Below are 16,905 nucleotides of genomic sequence, written 5' to 3'. Positions count from 1 at the left end.
AAATGTGCCGCTGGTTCTCAGTCGTCGGTTTCGACCGAAAACAGTATTTACACTTTGTACCCTAGTCAACCGGAGTGTCCCTTAAACTCATCTTACAAACAGATCTTGATACAGAACAGGAGTCGCATGTAGCGCAGAAGCCAACCGATAATTAGGTCAAAGACTAGTTGGCAGTTGCCATCCTTGCCGCATTGCTCAACACTAGTGTCCCAGAAAGTTAACACCATGGGCTCCAGAGTTGCTCTGTAAAAGCAGTATTTGAACAAATCTAAGCTGCAGGAGACGCTAAGTAGCCATAAGTTCCCTCCACACCTGGATAAGCTCCTCCGCTGCACAAGAAGAGTCCTCATATTAAATGACCCGTTTCCAGTTTTGAGCGTTTTTTAAACTTGATAAGGAAGAATCGGTGATGCAGGCTCACTTTGAATCTCAGTTTGTAAAGACTCCTCAACAACAAAGGGCAAACAGCAGTTGCTGTTGTGTGCATCATGAAGACTCTTTACTCCTTTCTTATGGTCGGTGGAGGTTGGAGAGAGGCCAGAGAGCTCCTGGAGAGGAGACGAATGAAACATCCTAATCAGAACTGACAGCCAGAAGCTGCTGAATTCAACAATGCAGTGAGGGAATGTGAAGAGGGGAATAGGGGCTCGATAGAGAATATCATCATTGTTCCGACTTATCATTCAGTGCAGAGGGATGGCGTCTCCATTGTGCTGGACTGAGACGAGTGGAATACCACACGGTGCACTAGGAGGAACCTTATAGAGTAGCTGAAGCGATGCACGCTCCTACACAGCGGGGTGAGCGCAGGCGTGCGCTCATCAAATCTTAACAAAATCTAAGTCAAAGCAAACTAGGACCTCATCAAAATTAATTTGCTTTCAATTTCCTGAGCCGTTAGTCGACTCCTCCCAGCCTCAGCAGTTTGAGCTGGTTCTTCTTCGTTGTGTCTGCTGACTTTTGCGAGATCATACACAGCAGTTTACACCACGCCTTGCCATTTTTTATGAGCCGAGCTGTGCGTCTGCAGCGTACGCTTGAGACCGACACCTGAGCGGAGTGTTAACGGTATGTTTCCACTGAACAAAGCAGAACGGAGTGCATTGTGTGATCACAATGGAGGCAAAAGCTTACTTCCTGAGGTTATTGTAGGACATGTCGAGGTCTTCCAGTGTGAGCAGGAAGTCGTCAAACGCCTGGACGGAGACTTTGACCAGCTGGTTGTTGTTGATGATCAGGTGTTGCAGATTGACCAAACCTGCGAGGTCCCTGGGTCCAAGTGATGTCAATCGATTACCTGGAAACACAAATATGAAGTAATGGGAGCAATGAGTAATTGCTCCCGTAGCTGTGCCTACGGTGTAGAAATGTGATAGACTCTGAATTTGTAAGTCGCTTTGGATAAAAGCGTCTGCTAAATGACTGTAATGTAATGTAATACTACTTAAGGGTTTAAGTTCAGTGTTAATAATGGGATTACGGGTTTGGCTCACCATCCAGATGCAGCGAGCGCAAACTCTCCAGGTCGCCGAAGGTCATCGGTCGGATCAGGTGGATGGTGTTCCTCGACAGAGTCAGATCAACCAATCCCGACATGTTGACAAAGTCGATCCCGCCCACCTCCGTGATGAAGTTGTCGGCCAGTCGCAGCTCCACGGTGCGGCGGTCGACGTGCGAGGGCACAAACAGGAGGCCCTTGTCGGCGCAGAGCGTGCTGAGCGCCTCGGAGAGGTTCCGACACACGCAGTGGAAGGGGCAGGCCGAGACCATGCCCCACGTCTCCTGTGCTCCGATCAGAGAAGGCAGCAGGCAGCATGTGACCAGAGTCAGCCAGTGAAAGGCCGGGAAAGGGACGGGGTCGGGAAGGGTTCTTTTCGTGGCCCCGGGGCACGCGCAGTGGACGAGATGGGATGAGGCGGGCAGAGATGAGACGACGAGAGGGGGGAGGAGAGAGAGCGAGAGGATGGATGGAGGGAAGAGGGAGGGGGAGGCGGAGCGCTCTGCCCTCTGTTCAGGGTGGAGGTGCGTGTGGGGCAGGTGTTTCTGTCTGCGGGGATTGAAGAATGGGGGGACAGGCATGGTAGAATGCCTGGCGATCCACAGACCTGGAGGGAGAGGAAAACAAAGAGCACAAATGTGTTTAAGACTCGTTACCTGGTCAGAAATGTTTTTTTTTAAAGAGATGTCTGAAGTGTGTTTTTTAGGTCTGCTTTGCTGTCTTCCACCCACTCTGACTAGACAGAGCTGGAGCGAGAGCCTGCTCTACACACACGTGTGCTTGTGTGGGCTGCTCTTAAATGAGTGCCACTCTGCACGAATGCCCACTTGGTGCCTCGTAGCACAAAAAGAATCCATATTGAGGAATGGCGGATACCCCTGCAACGAACACCTTCTTGAATGTACACTTTCGCAAGAACCTCTTCACCACCGTAGCATATCGCCTAGCAACAACATGCCAAAGCACTGAACACAGCCAGTCCCCATAGAAACCATTACCTAGAAACCTGTAGGAGAGGATTAGTGTTATATCATCGAAACCCTCTTCTTAAGACTGCGGGGTCAGAGACTCAAACTGGGTCACCGGCCTTCATGCTGCGGCAAGACTCCCGGTAAACACGCGCGCCTCGTGCATGCGGACATCCCTGAATACGGCTCCGTGTCGGCGGGGTATAGAGATGAGTCACTGCCGCTGATTGGCATGCGTAGTAGTTGTCATAGTAACTGTAACCTAGACACAGGCGGAGTGACAGTGAGTGTTGATAACAGTCGCAGCCCCGGTGACGAGGGAGGAGAGACGGAGACAGACAGACAGAGACACCAGCGGCGTCGGGGAAGGACCGGTGTATCATGGGAAAGCTCTCCGGAAACTTGAGCCTGATTTATATGGAGACGTATAATGTGTGCAACCCAATACTTTGAGTAACGCCAAGACACAACCGTATATCATGCTGACTTTACAGGTTGACACAAATTGCTGGCTCAATGTTTCTTCCATTAGGTGTTAGCGTGGAACTAGAAGAGGTTTTATTTTATAACATTTAGCTCAGATATCGAAGCGGCGTCGATATCAAAGCACAGTATTTAGCACTCTCCTCCCTACTACATGGTTTGCTTTGGCCTACATCCAAAATCACGTCCCAGTTTCTGAAACCTTCAGTCATGATAAAGAAACCCAGTGCTTTGAAATGATGATCCTAAATGTTTTCCACCGTTTAAAGCAAAGAGAAGCAAGGAAATAAACAGCATCCCTCTTAGATGATGGGAATACATTACTTATGGATCACCCTGCGCTCCGATGAATGCTATCATTGCTTCCTTAATGCCGTGCGTTTCCTTTTGAAACAGGATCTCTGGGCGGAACATAAAAGCGATGGGCTATTAGTTAAAGAGAGAAAGGAAGTTTGACGGGCAGAATGGCCAGTTTGTGCCCGTTCGTATGATCTTTAATAAGCTACAATGACTGACGTGTTGGGAAACACCACTGTAGTTGTCCATTTTTGCTACTTAACTCTTAATACTCGAGCGGTGCTTAGTCACTCTAGGGAGCTGTAGTAACTACCAGGAACCTGTTGCCCTTTTCAAACCAAACCTTAAAAAACTTACTCCAACACACACACACACACACACACCCCTTATGTCTGGTGTCATCGGTTCCAAAAAACTGCTTGCAGCAGGAGAGGGTGTGTGTGTGTGTGTGTGTGTGTGTGTGTGTGTGTGTGTGTGTGTGAGAGACAAAGTCACGAATGCCTGCAGTGACAGCCAGTCCCCAGGGCAGTCGAGGTTGGAAGTCGACTGCTCCTGAGCTCCCGTGGAGTCGTGCATACTAAAATGTGGAAACGCTCCGGAAAAAAAGTGAAATGCCGCTTAAAAATGTGTCGACTCTGCGGCCCTAAAAAAAAAGGTGGTGTCGAGCAGGGTGCCCCGTTCCTGGCTCGACCGGCTCCACCCCCACCGCTCTGCTAATGCTCCCTCTTCAGACAGCTTACTTTAGCCGGCGGCTCGCTGAATGTCAATATGCTCACGCGGCCTGCGCCTCTCTCCACTCCTACATTTGACCTTTATCTTTCCTTCACCCCCCATTTCTTACCTCTTTTCCCCCTCCTTTACCCTGCCGCCCTCCTGCCCTGTCTCGCTTGTGCTTTCTGACTCTCTTAGTAACTCCCTCTACCTCCCTTCTTCTTCTCTTTCTCCTCAGGAAAACCTTCACATCCTTTTCCTTGTGTCATGCCTTAATCCCCTCCTCCCCCCCACTGCTCTCTTACCTCTCCTCTTCATCCTCGGACTCTATTACTAGGGATTGCTCTTTGTTTCTCTGCCATTTATCTCTGGCTGCCGTGCTCCTCCTCTTCCTGTTTTCTATCCGTTTCCGTCCTGCCTCTCCATCTTTGCTCACCTTCCATCTTATAACCCTTTCCGCCTCGGGCTGCTCCGTAAATTTTCCGCGTTTTCTTTCTTTCTCTATGTCTCATTCCCTCTCTTTCTCTCTCTTTCTCTCTCTGTCTTGTCTGCCCTTGAGGCAACCTGAGTACGACAATGTTATCAGTCACAGCTCTACCCCACCACCTTTCTCTCCCCCCCTCTCCTCCACCTCCTCTGCCTGTCTTTTTGTCTTGTCTCTCTATCGTTTGCTGACTCTGCTGCCCTCTATGTCTCCTTGCCTCCCCTCTCTCACACACACACACACACACACACACACACACACACACACACACACACACACTCAGATCGTACGTGCCACACACGTGTTTTTGTTCCATCTTCTGCCGTGCTCTGCCCCATCTCAGAGACACGCTCCCTCCTTGCTCTTCTTTTCCACTTCTACATCTCCCTCTCCCCTTCATCTCTTGCTCTTCCTCTGTTAGGGAGCCGATCTCATTTGCAACTAGAGCAGTGCAGTACTGAAGCTCACACACACACACAAGTCGTGTGTAACCGATCCGTCCACTTGGTGATCGATCTGACCCAGAGAGATGGATAGCATCCTGTCCCTTTCATTTACACTCCTCCTCTTGCTCTTTCTCTTTAAACATTGCCTTCATGCCCTTTTTCTATTGTGTTCCTTGTCTTTCCCATTTAAAGGTGGCAATCATACGAGTAATTGATTTGTTGGGGGGGGGTTCACTTTGTACGCTGAGGCTTTTGGTGCGTGTGTGCATCCACTCGTTTGGAAACGGCATGTACTTGCTAGCTGCACAGCTGTTTCAGTGTAGCTTCCAATAAAATGTAGCGTGCATGTTAAGCAAATTTTGAAATCGTGGAAAAACAAAATGTGAATCGGCTTGTTTTATGGAAATACATTCAAGAGGATGTGACAGCAGTAGATACCTCAACATCAAATATACATTTTTCAATTTGAATGGATGAAAGTATTGGTCGTTTTCTATTAATCTTTCATCTTATAAAATGTCAAAAAAAAGAAAAGTCCAAGGTTACTGTATGTCTTTAGATGTCTTGGTTTGAAATATTCATGATAGCCATCATATAAAACAGAAGACATTTGCAAATCCTCACACTTTAGATTCCTCTACTGACTATTTTATATGCTAGATATTGGATATTACTGCATATCAGATTACTTAAAACTGACACATTGCTGCTTTCAATTTTCTCAGGCATTAATGGAACCGCGCTACCTACTTGTGTACTCTAGAATCGGTTATTGTATGTAGCTTTATCATTCTGATTTTATCTTGAAGAAGTTTTTCTTTTCCTTATCTGTTTCTTGTTTTACTGCAACGCTTGAATTTCTGTTCTGGGGGATCAATACAGTCTTATCTTACACATTGCACTGATGCAGAATACAGGTGCAGTACAGTATGTGAGTCAACTATCAGCTAGTATCTACACCTGCAGTGTGTGGTTAGCTCCACCATCATTGTCTGGTGTGTGTGTGTGTGTGTGTGAGAATTGATGTGACTTTCTCCTGCACTTAAGAAGCCTCCACTTGCTCGTAAGAGTTTGCTGCTGAATTTGCGATAAAGAGGGATCAACACACACACACACATCACACACAGCCTTATAGCAATAAGGCCAAAAACCCTTTGGTATCAAGTCTGACTGAAATAATAAAAAGAGACAGTCAATGAAAGATGACATGAAAAGAGATCAGATAAAGAACAGATTAAATGGGGGGGAGGGAGGGAGGGAGAAATTCCCATCACATAAAAATATATGCACATTTGCTTAGGTTTTTGTGTTTTCAGAGCGCTCCTCGGCACAGGTTACGTACAAGTGTTGGCAACTTGTTTTTAAAAAATATTGTTATTTCTTCCTTTTGCTCCCTCTATTTTGGGAAGCCGCTTGCTTCGCTACCCTGCGCGAACCCTCCACCCTCCAGAGAGCAAGAAGCAGGCAGTTGGAGAGAGCAGCGAGAACATGAGCTAAAAGCGTCCGTGGAAGGAGCTGCTCGGCGTAGCCCCAGTGTTGGAGCACGACTCAGAGCTGCAGGGCTGGACCCAACCTCGCCCTTAACGTGCAAAAGTTTCTGTTTGAACGCCCACCACAGAAGGGCCGACCCCTGCTAAATATGACTCTGCTAAATGTTACTTTTTGAACCCAAAACGGCGCAATTAATGGAAGCTTCAGGCGTGACTTCTAAGCTGTAATGTGTTTAGAAGGATCTTTGTTATTTCACGTGGAAGACCGACACTCAAAGGCTTAATTTTCTAGTTGGTCTCAGTCTGTAATTCGCAGTTGACTATTATAAATGTCAGGGCCTCTTAAATGCCAGCCACAACGATGGTCATAAATACTGTGTGTGTGTGTGTTTGCATGTAGATTTCCGAATCTGCATATCGGCGTATGCGTCTGCGCATCCTCTCCGGCACGTGCGAATGCCATTAGCCCGTAATCGACTTAAATCGACTTAGGGAACGTTGCAGTGTTTATAAACAAGGGGATTTGCATTAGCTCTCAAAAGCCACTTATCACAAGCGCAGTAATCCACCCATCTGATTGGAGCACGAAGAGGCACACATCAAGGCCTCCGTCACAATCACTGCCAGCCCCAGTCGCCGCAGCGTCATGAAGGGGTTAACCTTCGACTACTTTGGGGTGGGACAAAGTTGCAGGCAGCAACGAAATGGAATGGAAAGAACACGTATTGGCCCCGCTGCATTGTGCGATGTGGAAATACACACAAGCTGTACTGGTACAAATACCGGATCAAATACAGAGGCAGCCGCAAACACACACAGATATTCTTTCAATCACGCTAAGGCTCCCTAGTATGCACTCTTACTCATAATCCAGGCCCTTGATATTAGGTGAGCACTTTCATACAGAAACAACTGCCAGCATACCAAAACAGTCTTCCCACACAATCATAATTATAGGGAGGCCGACACATACTCGCTCTCTCTCTCTAGCCAAGGAACAAAAGAACACCCACATAGCCGCTCCGTGCGGCAGTCGTGTGTACTGTAAGCCCACTCATCCTTTTGATGCCATCACTCCTCTGTCATTCCTCTGTCGCATGCTGTCCTCTTCAGTCATCCAGAATATAGAAAGCACAGGGAGAGGGGTGCAACATTGGATATGGAAACGGACAACAAATGAGGGACGCAGAAATAGGCCAACTGCGTGAAATACATGGAGAGGGGGAAAAGAACAGCAAATGGGAGTAGACTGCACAAGATGGTGAAGGGGGAGGGGAGAGGGGGGGGGGGGCAGTGCGAGGAGTGGAAGAAGACGACGGGAGAGAAGATGGAGGATGGAAAGAAGGAGGGATGAAGAGTCGGTGTGTATGAATGTGTGTCGTTAAGCGGATGGGCAGAGAAATATGTAAAGGCGATAAACGGGTGAAGGCCGCCATCCATCACTGTCGGAGAGAGGGATGAGGGAGGGAAGAGTGGATTTGATGAGGGAGAGGCAGAGCCGTGTCTGAACTGAGTTTGTAAGGCCGCAGAGAGACGCTGGCGTGGCTGAAGGATGGGAGTGAAAAGGTGATGAGGTAAAAGAAGTGAGAGGAGGAAGAAAGAGGTCACCGGTCAAGAGAGCGACAGTGAAGTTGAAGTATTGGCCGGGGACATATTACACAACACTGAAACGTTATTGCCACTATAATGGCCGAAAATCTTTCGTCAAGGCATTAAACTCTTATCAGAGGTCAGACATTTTTCAGTTTTATTAAATGTCTTAAAGTCCCGGTTAAAGCATCACTCGCTTCTGTGCTGTGAGTATTCCCCAGGGAAGTAGAACATTTGAGCAAGAGGGATTTAAATCAGATCCTTCGCATGTGATTGGACCGCTAAGAAGTGGGTGGAGTACATGAGACCATCAGGTACGGTATTATTCAAAAGTTCTTAATATTAGTGGCAATATAATACCGGAGTTTCAGGACAAGAAACATTGAACATTGCCTAAATACATTGCAACCTGGCATTGGTGAAATGTTGCATTGGACCAGGATGTAGCTGTTTAAAGAACAAGTAAACAAGACTCACAATCTAACCAGATGATTAATGGCAATTTGTGTTGAATAATTCATGCACTAACAAGCATCTAAACAGGAAGTCTGCAAATAGAACTATTCAATCGTCGTGTCTGTTTTGTGTCTCTGGCTGTAAAAGTCATGTCTGAAGATCAATAGCTTTCAGGCACAGATAGCATGTGAGCCTCCTCTTTTTGTCGAGTCTTTGCCCCTCAAAAAAAGAAAAGATCTGCAAATGTCAGGCATTAAGTGCTTGATGTGTAGTGCTTTTCTTCCAATCCGTACACTCATTGTGGACTGTACACAGCCCCCAGCTATATAGGTAGGGGGTATTGATATGGAAAAAGCCCACAGAACCCTTGAGGTAAATGGTAGAAGTGAAGCAAGAGAAATGGGAAGTGGAGTGTGTTCTCTTTAGAATAAGAGGACTACATTCTCCTCACAGCGGGGCTCCAAAATAATAGTCCTCCTGAAATACTCCACTCAACTAATTCCTCCCAAACCTCTATGTTGTTTTTGAGAGAGAAAAAGAAGGGGTGTGTGTGTGTGTGTGTGTGTGTGTGTGTGTGTGTGTGTGTGTGTGTGTGTGTGTGTGTGGAGAGCACAGTATACCCATCTGTATGCACCACCCTCTCTGGCTAAATCCTGTTGGAATCAATCCTATTTGGAAGATTTTGATAATTGTTTCTATTCCTGGAACATTGCACAGTCAGATTTTTTTTTTTTTTGAAGATGTTTTTGTTTTGGGCTGTTTTCTTTGGAGAAGTTCCACCTCTGCATCAGTTTAGAAAATACATGCTTCTATAAAGACCTTGTTTTTGCCTCACAGATGCACATTTCACAGCTCTTAAGGAGACTGTTGAAACTCAAGTTCTGGTGATTTTCTTCAGCGGTATGAAAATCAAACATTTTTGCGCCTCGTGTCCAGAAAATTCCCTTTCGGGGGGACACGAGCATTTCATCCGAGCTGAGGGAAATTGAGGCGAGTGCAGCACCTTATCTTAAGTAAGGCGTTCTTAAAAGTAGCTATCATTTTTTTATTTTATTTTTTTTACATGGCAGTACTTCAGAGGAGGTGCTGTTTGGAGTAAAAACATAAAAATAGTATTGGCGAAGGCTTTAAAGTTCTGCTTTAGAAAAGGCTGCCTACTTATCTCCTTTGCACAGATAAGCAACGCCAGTCTTCAATGAACTTGAACTCAAAATTGAAGTTTAAAAAGCCCAAGAACCCAATGTCACCGTGGATTCTTTAAAAAGTACGCCTGTTTTGGAAGGCACAGCCTCCTCTCTCTGATGCGTAGAGGAAAAGAAGTAAGCGCAGCCAATAAAGGCTCCGTTTCATCTTCCTTGTTTTTGCATCATCGTGAGTTTATTTCTAATATTTCACTCTGCACTTTATTAGCAGTTATCATCACGAAGCTAAAATAAGATTTCGAAAGAAATGAAAACTCAACAAAAGCTTAAAACCCCGTCTAACTATTACTAAAGCAAGCCAGGCTCATGTTTCCACCCCCTCTACGAGCGAGCAGCTCACAAACTTTCCTCAGCCTTCGTGTTATATCTGTGGCAGCCAATCTCCCGCTCCTTGCTGAGCTTTTGTAATTTTGTTTCCTCCCTTCTTGGAAATCCCGCACGGCTGCACAGCTCGGGGATCAAATTTTCTGGGAGGTAAATTGAATTGGCAAACCATGGAGGTGACAATGATTTTCTTTCCGCGGCGCTTCATTGGCTCAGATTGTGCCAGGGAGCGGCCCTAACGTGATCCGTTATGAAGCTCTCTGTGAAATCTGGAAGTGTGATCCACTATTTGGTCGTTAAGTGCTGGAAGATCAGTGTTTTGTGTACGTGTTGATAGAAGTATACTGTGCTGCATTGGTTTGCACGGGAGCGTTTTTCTTTTTTTGTTCCTTTTACCTTGTCAATGTCAACATTATCTGTTTTGAAAGTCTGTAAACTACAGCAGTGCTTTCATTCTATACATCTGCATTAGTCTTATAGATGGATCCAGCTGGAACAACTGAGCAAATGAGGGACATGAAGTGCTGTCTCACCGCTCTACCGGGATGCCTTTTTATACTTGGACGGGACTCATCTGTCATTGGTGGTAGAGCTGTCACGTTGGTGCCAGAGCGGCGGCTCAATACCACTCTGTTTAGATGCTCCTTTACTCCAGATGGCAATAGCACAGTTGCATCTGATTAAATTGCACAGTAACGTGGTTTAAGATGGGGGGGGGGGGGCTGATTAACTAACTATTTAATTAATAGTTGACAGTCTTTGTGTTTGCCACATGCTCTTCTTTTGATGCACATTCCACACTGTGCTGAGTGTAACCTTGGCATCTGTATGGATTGGCATCCTCTATGTACTCGCAAGCTTTTTTATCTGTATTTTACCGACGCATCAGACGAAAATGATGAGAGGGGGGGGTCGCTTCAAGTGATGATCCTACAAAGACAATTTCCTCTCGTATTTTTAGAGGCTGAATATTGGACGTGTATCGTGCAATTTATTACAGATGCATGTTGACTACTCCAGTCAGGCTTCAAGGGAAGCGGCTATGGACCGAGTCCAACTCATGACAGTCCCACCTGTGAGAGTCTGGTGCCTCTCCCGCTGTCTGCATCAGCCTGTGTCTGATTAGAAAGTGAATGCTGCTCAGACTTTCTAATTACGTCCCCGTCCCGTAAAATGCGACGTGCCTATCCAAACACTTGGAGTATGAAGCATCCAATCTATTTGAGTTCAGTCCCACCAAATATTCTTATTCAGTTTGAGGCTTTAAGGTTTTGTGTCGGTTGAATGTGAAAAGGTTTGGTGTTGTTTGTGTGTGGGTGCTCTGCAGTCAGCGAAGGGTCAAAGGCTTCAACTTGAACTCCTTCCCTTTCTAATCCTCACTCACAAACGTGGGCACACATACGGATGCTTAGACACAGTTCTGCTCACACATGCACATTTCCCTTTGCATGAAACACACTATAACAAGTGTTGCAAAATAACTGGCCTGCCACTCACTCACCCCGAACATCCTGCGCTTGCAGTTTTGTGTGTCGCTCTCCTCCTCCTCCCTATAAAGATAATGTCTGTTCCACCCCCGTCCCCCGTTCGGTCTCCCGTACCAGCCTTTCCTGCAACGGCGACACATTGTGTGTGTTGTGTGCACCTGTGTATGTTTACATAGCTGTGGCCAATCAACGGCGGGAAAAAAAAAAAATTGCAATCCGCCGCAAACGCCGGTCGAACGAGCCACGCACAAACACATCACTGCTGAGCTGTCAACAGCTCCCGCCCAATCAGAAACCCTGCGGCAGCAATTATATTGAACCTGATTGGCTGACACGACAGGATGCGGCATGACAAAAAGTGTGTGTGTGTGTGTGTGTGTGTGTGTGTGTGTGTGTGTGTGTGTGTGTGTGTGTGTGTGTGTGTGTGTGTGTGTGTGTGTGTGTGTGTGTGTGTGTGTGGGGCAGATTGTTGATCCAGCAGGGTTCCTGGATTTCTAAGGGGGAATCCTGAGTAAGAGAGCAGTTGGCCAATCAGCGCTCTGCATCCAGCACAGTGGGATAAGGACATGCCAACCAGGCCTCTGAGTCAAAGTGATGGATGTATTGATTAATGCTACACAAGCATGCACGTACACACAAACTGTATCTGTATTGCTCTTGCATGCGTTCCTCTATCTCACCCCCTCTATGAAACACAACCACGTAGGGTATAGGCTAGGGATAAGAACTGATAATAACGTGGTTAAGGCCTATTAGTATCACGCTTGTTTGATCACAGCGGCTACTCTCAACCATAATGAATCACAAACTGCACTGTAACTCACCACAAAGCGCTTTTCCCCCCCTCCTGACGTGAAGACACTAATAAAAGCTACACAACACTGCGCCGCAATGAGCCTGCAGGGAGAAACTGGTTTCCCTTGAGTTTGTTTATTGCTACATCTCATATATTCTGATGCTTTAGCGCTGCTGATGCAGGCGGGGACGCTCCGTGCTTTCCCCTGTCAAACTTTTAGGCTTATGCATGTTGCAGACGAGGCACTACAAGCCGGTTGTCTTCCGACAGTCATCGCCCACGCGGTATTCCGCATCGTGATTCACTCGAACGTCTACAACCCGCTGCATCTGTTGAGCACGGTTGTAATACCGACAAAACACCTGCGAGTCACAGAAGTGGTTGGTTTGTGTGTGCCGGCGCACAGCTGCCGTTGAGCTGGTGCCAACGTGCGTGGCAAGGGTTCTTACAAACCACCTTTGTAAGCTGTCTCGCTGAAATGTTCAGTAACTCACTCTCGAAGGTTTTACATCTAAAAAAAATCCATTTACCGTGTCCAACCTCTCTCGACGCAGTATTTGCTGCTTTTCTCAGTTTTATGTAATTAGAAGCAAAATGTTTGTGCAGGACTGTATTGAATATTAACATAAAGACACCATACTGTGACATTTTATTGATTCATAATGGCAATAGATTCAGAAAGGAATTCTCAACAGAAGCCCCTCCATGAAGAGTACAGTAAAGCCTTTGCATGATGCGTTTTACACGCAGCGCGGCGTAGCCGAGCAGCATGTCGCCCGTGCTCGGATGGGACGCGTGGCTGTCGGTGTTCACTCCTCTGATACGACTGAACGCATCAAAGTTTGGTGTAAATCCGAGCCCTCTTTTCCCTCTCCATCTCCAGAGGGGCTTTTCACAAAGCAGGATTAGGAAGTTAGCCAGATAACTTTAAAAAAGTACTTTGTATTTAAGCAATTCTCCGTCTGCACTGCTGAATGGTATTTTCAACCCACCTACTATTGAGATGTAGTTTTATAGATTCATATCAGTATCACCAGGAGAACAGAGTAACCTTCTACAGATATGTGGGCAGCTTTCCTACAAGGGCTCAGGAATCCTTAAATTAGTTTTTCCTAAACCAGCCGATACCTCCACCTCCTCATCTCATCCCTCTCTTCCTCTTCATGCTCTCTTTCATCCCTCTTCTCCCACTTGTGTCACTCTGTTGTGTGACTCCCCTCTAATCCCCCACCCCCTCTGTCGCCTCCCACACACACACACTTTCAGTTGGCTCTCCCCCATGTCCTCCTCCCTCCTCCCCCCAAAACCATCCCTCCGTCTGTCTCCGGCGGTTGCCGTGGTTACAGTTTGCTCTGCTCATCAGGCGCCCGCTGTGCCTAAACAGACTGTCAACAGTTTAATTACTCATCCTTTCATCCCTCTATCTATCCATGCCCGTGCACTATACGCTTGCGCTTGTTGCCTCCACCTCTCAGTCCGCTCCTCCCCTCCGTGACAAACTCTTTATCTCTCCTTTCATCTTTTTCTTCCTCTCATCCTCATTCCTCTCCCGTCCCGTCTTTTCCTCCCATGTCTGACTACTGACTGTCTAATTACTCACCCTTTTCAACATTCCACCGGGTTGCAGTTTTATTCCATTCATTCATCCATCTCTCTATCCGACAGCGTGCCACCGCTTTATTAGCATAGTTTTCTCTTTCAGACAGTTATTCCTCTATTCCCTCATCCCCCCCCCTCTTATCATCAACCTCTCAAGTGTCATCGCTCGGCTTTTCATTCTTCATTAGTCAGTCTCTCTCCATCCTCTTGAGTGTTCCTCCCTATCTTAAGCAGCCAGTCTTGTAATTACTCCTCCTCATCACGCTATCGTTCCATACCTCTCTTTCCATCACCCACCATTCGGTTCCTCAGCTGTTGACAGCGGGCTGATGGCTCATCCTTTTTCGCTTCCCTCCCTCCGCCATTTGTCATCCGCCCATCAAATGCCACCTTTCTGACAGTGGGCCACGTCTACCTTGTTTCTGGGTTTCAAATCTTGTGCTTCCCCTGGTTTGAGAATCGGAAGGGTGCGTGACGTCCTACATCTATCACTGCTTTGATGTCTTTTCATGTGTCTTTCTTCCTCTTGTTTCATTCACCCGCAGTCCCTGCAGCTATTGCCCTCGGGATTTGGTTGGTCACTATTTTCTGAACACTTCATAAATCGGCCTCTCTCATTTGTTCATTTTAACTTTTAATTCCTGAACTGGTGTTCGCTAAACCCCTGCCAAGTACTCTGCATCTTTTAGAGTTTACATGATGTTTTCCTTCTTTTTAACCCAAGAGGAAAAGTTGATTAATGGATTACGTTTGTCTGTTCTAACGTAAGATGGAAAAATTAGTTTGTCAGACTAACTAGCTCATTATGGTAGCAACCAGCATCACCTCCAAGGCCAGCAGCATTACGTAACGCATTGTTTTGCGGTGTACAAAGAAGCCGGGCCTGGATGCCACGATGTCATACTTTAGAGTCACAGTAGCGGCTCTGTCCTGCTCTGCGTTCGCAAAACACATTGGGCTCGTCCTTAATCCTGAACGCCTTTTTCTCTTGTAGTGTTTAAAAATGAAAACATACTTTTTGAAAATAGGACCCCCCCCCCCCCAACCCCCGTCCAAGTACGTAAGCTCGGCTAAGTCTTTCAGCCATGCACCATGTGTGTAGTCATCAAGTGCACATTTAAGATCCCTGCTGCAGGATTCTGTTTTTAAAACAAAGGCGGAAGCATCAAAAAGTCTGCTGAAGAGGTTGTTTTCAAGCGACTCAGGGAGCTAACGTTAGCTTAATTAGCTCATTAACAACAGCTGATGAAACCGGCCAGTGACGGCTGTGATGGCTGCAAAACCGGCGGTGGAAATGAGAAGCCTGCTTATGTCTGGAATTAAGGACCCATTATTTCCAAAGAAATTCGATGATAAATCAAAAGAGAAAGCTTAGCAACGGGTAGCAACAGCAACTGAGGAGGGAGGGGCTTAGCAGAGGGTCAACTCATTGATCTGCAATCTTTTTTACTCCCTTTCAATCAGTCATTTACTCCCTTGCCTTTTTCCCAGTCCTTCATTCACTTGCCGGTCTGCTCATGCTGGCGAGGCTCCTACTTTGAACAGTGAGCATCCCATCTGTTCGTGCGTCTTCCTCACTGTAGCCTCAGAATGACAGACACGCGTGCTAACAACGAGATGATGTAGACTAGAGGATGTTCTTTTATTCTGCCTTTTTGTTTCACTCTTTGAACCATGTGACACTCGCCTGCTCTGTATTCTTCTGACTATCACTAGCGGGAGAGTGAATCCAATTATAGAATCATGATTTGGTTAATGGAATTCAAAAGGCCTCTTTGTCGCACTTTAGAAAAAATAAGTCATTTGTTTTCTTTCAGGAATAGAGCTGCCCCTGTTCAAAGCGAGAGTCAAAACTGCTGTTAACGATCAACAGCGCTAGTAATGAGCCCTGTCTCAGTTATTTCAAAACACTTCTTGTTCATAGAAATAGTTTCTAACGGTGTATTGTTTTTAAGCTGAATCTCTCTCGTTTCCGGGCTGATTAATGTTCCTCTAAGGTAGAATTTCACTTTTCCCCTAAGTTGGGCTTCATAATTGGCATGTCTATTACATGGAAAAGCCCCATAGTACACCGTACTGCCCTTGTAGTTCTGTCTCTAAATAGCTCATTACTGGTGTTGGTGATCTTTCACAGACTGTTTGGGGTCATGTAAGACTAATTGTAGCCATTGGTGATAGTAGAAGGCTACATAACGATGGCCATCTGTCATTTCTAATTATTGCTTCCTCATCTATCTTTCTATTTTTATCTTCCTACGGTAGATCACCATTCATGTATCATCTTAGCCTCTTTCTAACCTTTATCATCTTGTCACTCATCATTCTAGATCTCTTAAAGTCTTATTGTCTATCTCACTTTTCATCTTATAATCAATCAATCCTTCAGTCTCTTATTTTCTTCTCAATGTTATTTCCTGCTCCTTTTGTAATTTCTCTCCTCCTTTCCCCAATCTATACGACTTTATTCCCCGTGTCCTCCATTCGCCTGTCTCTCGTTTTTCCTCGTCACTTGAAGAAGTCCATCACTGCGTCTCACTTCACCTCTGCAATCCCTTCATCTGACCTCTCTAAGCCCTCGGTGCCCATCAACTGTGTCGCCCTTCTCCCCTTTCCATTTCCTCCTCCCTCTTCCTCCCTCTTCCTCGCACTTTCCCCCTCCTCCCGTCTCCATTTCTTTCTCCTCGCCCTCTCATCCTCCCATATATCCACTCAGTCGGTCTGATCTCCTGTGTCAGTGTGCCAAATCTGTGTATGTGTGCGCGCTCAGCTCAGACACAGTTTACGTAAAAAGCCTCAAACGAAGGGAGGCTAGAACTATTCTTTGCTGCTGCTGCTGCATCCGCCGCCACCACACAAACACTCGCAGCCCCGGTATCCGCACACACTCTCACCGGGATGCGCACATAGACACACACACACACGCGACACGCCAGGTGAGATTACATAAAGGCGAGGTGATGAAAGCCAAGCTAAAACGCACCTCGCGAGTAATCTGATACGGGACAGCTGGCTGACACTCGCACACAGAAACACACTCGGGAAGAGAGATTCTCAGTGGAGTAGCGGTATGTAGA

General features: G+C 46.5%; 2 protein-coding genes across 4 annotated transcripts in view; one reads left to right on the top strand and one right to left on the bottom strand.

Annotated features, from left to right (window-relative positions):
- pcxb (pyruvate carboxylase b) overlaps positions 1-16,905 on the top strand; it is a 268,431-nt gene that overhangs the window by 180,272 nt on the left and 71,254 nt on the right. The gene's annotated exons all lie outside the window — the stretch shown is intronic.
- LOC116385613 (leucine-rich repeat and fibronectin type-III domain-containing protein 4) overlaps positions 1-16,905 on the bottom strand; it is a 37,737-nt gene that overhangs the window by 17,879 nt on the left and 2,953 nt on the right. Inside the window, exons 3-4 of the mRNA XM_031851257.1 lie at positions 1,494-2,105; positions 1,135-1,297 (exon numbers count right to left, since the gene is read on the bottom strand). Of these exons, the coding sequence (XP_031707117.1) occupies positions 1,135-1,297; positions 1,494-2,079 (749 nt within the window). The 5' untranslated portion in view covers positions 2,080-2,105. The remainder of the gene's footprint in view (positions 1-1,134; positions 1,298-1,493; positions 2,106-16,905) is intronic.

The sequence above is a fragment of the Anarrhichthys ocellatus genome, unplaced genomic scaffold, assembly GCF_004355925.1.
Source record: "Anarrhichthys ocellatus isolate YVR2014 unplaced genomic scaffold, GSC_Weel_1.0 scaffold11, whole genome shotgun sequence".
Classification (NCBI taxonomy): Eukaryota; Metazoa; Chordata; class Actinopteri; order Perciformes; family Anarhichadidae; genus Anarrhichthys; species Anarrhichthys ocellatus.
This window is presented reverse-complemented; position numbering and strand designations above follow the sequence as displayed.